Genomic DNA, 3,424 nt, shown 5'->3' on the forward strand with positions numbered 1-3,424 from the left:
TGCGTTTCTTTTTGTTTCATTAAAGCCGATATTGACATGAACCCGACAATTACGACAGTAACAACTAAATCTTTCTTGAAACAAGTCCATGCGATGAAAGCGTGACTAGGTAAACATATACTACCTGGGTAACGACATATGAATTCTACTCATAGGAAAGAAAACTGAATACGTAACTGCAATATAATCCTACCATTACTCGATTTTCTCATGATTACGTCAACTCTAAAATATAAATCGGTGGACCATATATAAGCATCATGAATAGTTTGATTCAAAACAGACAACTAAGCTATGTACCCAGCTTGGCATATTAATTAACTAATAACGACCATGCAATACTATATAGTAAACGAGACACGAAATCTAAACCAATTAACTACGCGACTCCAAAGAAGTAAAGACTAGGACGAGAATTACCGGATAACCGCTATCGAATTCAGACGGATGTGTATTGTTGTTAACAAGCGAGTCTTACGATATTTGTTTTCTTTGTTGCCTACTTGATCTTCTGGGTTTTTCTTTGTTGCCGCTCCTCTTTACGTTTTCTCGTTATTTGTTTTCTAATATATGAGAGCAAGTACCCGCGTGTTGTGGTGCTTAGATGATGGGGGTGATAGGTCATAGAGTGTGATAGCCAAATGTCTTAGCCGTGCGGGCTCCACTCTCGAACTTAAAAATTCGTCGAAAGTATATCAAATAACATCTCTAATGAAAGAGCATGAAATTTTAAAAACACCCATATAATTTTTATAATTTATCGATGTACGGTTTGTGAGATAAAAGATTTTGAACGAATCGGATGAATAAATGATTTATGGATGAGAGAAAAAAAAATATGATTGGTTGATATTTGAGAAGAGAGAAATGGTATTTGGTAATATATAATTTGATAGAAAGGATATTTTGGGAAAGTAAATATTGAATTGAAAGTTGAAACCCTATTTGCTTTATAATATAGTATAGATATTTAACCCTATATGTGTTTACATATATAGGTACGAATAATAGCATTCAAAAACGTTTAAGAGCCTAAACCATTGTTTATGGGCCGTAAGTCATTAGCCCGATTTTACCATAGTACTCTTTCTATTTTTTGATTATTGGATCGGTCCTCACCACAACAAACCCAATCTCATGTGTTATTAGCCTGTCATGTACTCATATTTAAATCTTTGAAAATTATTTCTCATAACTAAAGAACTCTAGTGTAACACATTTCATTTTATGTTATAAGCTCCATCTTTTGCATTTTAATAAATGATATCATTTATCCAAAAATGCCTACTTTTAATTTATTTAATATAGAATTCTAAAAATATACACTTAAATAGTTAGCACTTAATTACTCTAACCGTTATTAAAGCATGATGATTTCATTAACTTTTAATCTGCTTGATCATGTTAATTAAAACAAATAAAATTTGAGATGTTACATGCTTCTAGGTCTTGGTGGAAGAGGTACATTCAAATGAGGAAATGAGTTCCATGTATCCATCCCTCCCACAGGGTTCAAGTAAAACTCATAAGCATAGTCAAATTGAACTTTCCTAAACTAAATAGCCACAAAATCCTCTGGATCCTTATTCTTCTTATAGATAGCTTGCATGGTATGGACACAGGGTATACCACTCAATTGCCACATTCTGCAATCACATGTTCCCATATCCATATCCACAGAGTATGCATACCTGTGGTTTCTAACCTCAAACTTATTTCCACCAGCATGAATGGTCATCCAATCTGACCTCAGACTTTTTATTATATCTAGTTTCTTCCTAATGGCTGGACAAACCTCATGTTCCCACCTAGAACTTTTCTCTCTCATACTTTCTAACCTAATCATCAATATCACTCTTAAAGATTCTAAAAGTGTGATAATAGGTTTGTTTCTTACCTTTACAAGCACAGAGTTCCAACATTCTGAATATCCATTCTCAACAGATTCACAACAATTTTCTGTTTCAAATAAGGCTCTACTCCAAGACTTTGGATTTCTTTCCATCAAGTATTTGAAAGCCTTAGGATTGACATTATTCATTTCTTTTATAACTGCATCAAATTGGGCAGGGTAGCTAGCCTTTGCAGCTCTCCAAAACAAGTGTCTGTATTCAACTCCACTATACGTCTTCCTGAAATTCTCATAGATATGTCTGGCACACTGCCTGTGCTCAGCTCTTGGCATTACATTCTTTGCAGCTTCAACAAGACCCTTAATTGATCATTGAAAAGAAATAAAGCATTAGAACCTTATTTGATTAGTGATAAAGGGATAAAGTATCACAATCACATAAAAGTGTAGTACCTTGTGCTGATCTGACATTAAAGTGAGAAACTGTCCATTTGGAGCTTCAAGATCATTGCTCAACAATGTTAGGAACCAAGTCCAGTTCTCCACATTGACTATTGCCCATGCAATTGGGAATATTTGATTGTTCCCATCTCTCCCCATAGCAGTTAGTAACTCTCCTTGACATGATCCCTTCAAGAAACACCCATCTAATGCTACCACCCTCCTACAACCCTTTTTGAACCGTTGTTTCAGACCATTCAGGCACACATAAAACCTATCAAAGTAAGTCTCACCATCAGGATTAGTGGTAGTACCCAATTGGACAGTGGAACCAGGGTTTGTTCTTAGCAGTGCATCAACATAAGGTTTAAGCAAAGCATGGTGCTCCTCAAGTGATCTCTCATACTCATTCAAAGCCTAAGCCCTTGCTCTTTTCACTTGTTGCTGGGTTACAAAGCACTTATATTTTTCCATTACCAACTCTTGCAATATACTGAACTTTATATCAGGTTGTTGCCTTATTCTGTCTGCAAAGTGTCTGCCTATCCATTTGTAGTTGATAAGTGTACCATATTTGAAATTCCTGGCACAAGTGTGCTCATCATCCAACTTTTTAACCTGAAAGGACCTTTCTGTATGCATCCATGAAGCAGACAACCTCCATTTACAAGACTGTTTTTGTGGCTGGTATCTCTGTTGCTTCTTTTGTTTACCCTTATCAGGATCTTGAACCCTGGGTGGCCTGACACCACATCTTGCAACAATGTGGGATTTGGAAGTTCTCTTATACCACAAGGAATAACCATTAGCCAATGCAAAGTAAGAAAGGCATTCTTTCAACTAATCAGGATTCTCATATCTCTCACCAATCTGAACAACAATAGTATAACAATTCATTAAAAGTTATAATATATCATAAAATACTAAAGAAGTTATACAATATTGTATTAATATGAAAAGAGTATTTACCTTAGGTGCTTTCAGTCTCCAATGTATGTCCTTGTCATAAATTGGGAACTCATTCTGTTCAGATTGAGGTGGTTCTAATGGATCAACTCACTCATTGGCTTCATCACTCTTCAATGCATTCAAAAGTGCAGCCATAAACTCATCATGCTCTTCATGTATCAT

General features: G+C 35.4%; 1 protein-coding gene across 1 annotated transcript; it reads right to left on the reverse strand.

The window, feature by feature from the left end:
- Positions 1 to 1,555: 1,555 nt before the first annotated feature.
- LOC122587908 lies at positions 1,556 to 3,424 on the reverse strand. The gene is made up of 5 exons (XM_043760060.1): positions 3,354 to 3,424; positions 3,160 to 3,163; positions 2,771 to 3,076; positions 2,306 to 2,710; positions 1,556 to 2,212 (listed from the first exon to the last, which is right to left on the reverse strand). The coding sequence occupies exons 1-5, from the start codon at positions 3,422 to 3,424 to the stop codon at positions 1,556 to 1,558; spliced, it is 1,443 nt and encodes a 480-aa protein (XP_043615995.1).

The sequence above is a fragment of the Erigeron canadensis genome, chromosome 2 (genome assembly GCF_010389155.1).
Source record: "Erigeron canadensis isolate Cc75 chromosome 2, C_canadensis_v1, whole genome shotgun sequence".
In the NCBI taxonomy this organism is placed as follows: Eukaryota; Viridiplantae; Streptophyta; class Magnoliopsida; order Asterales; family Asteraceae; genus Erigeron; species Erigeron canadensis.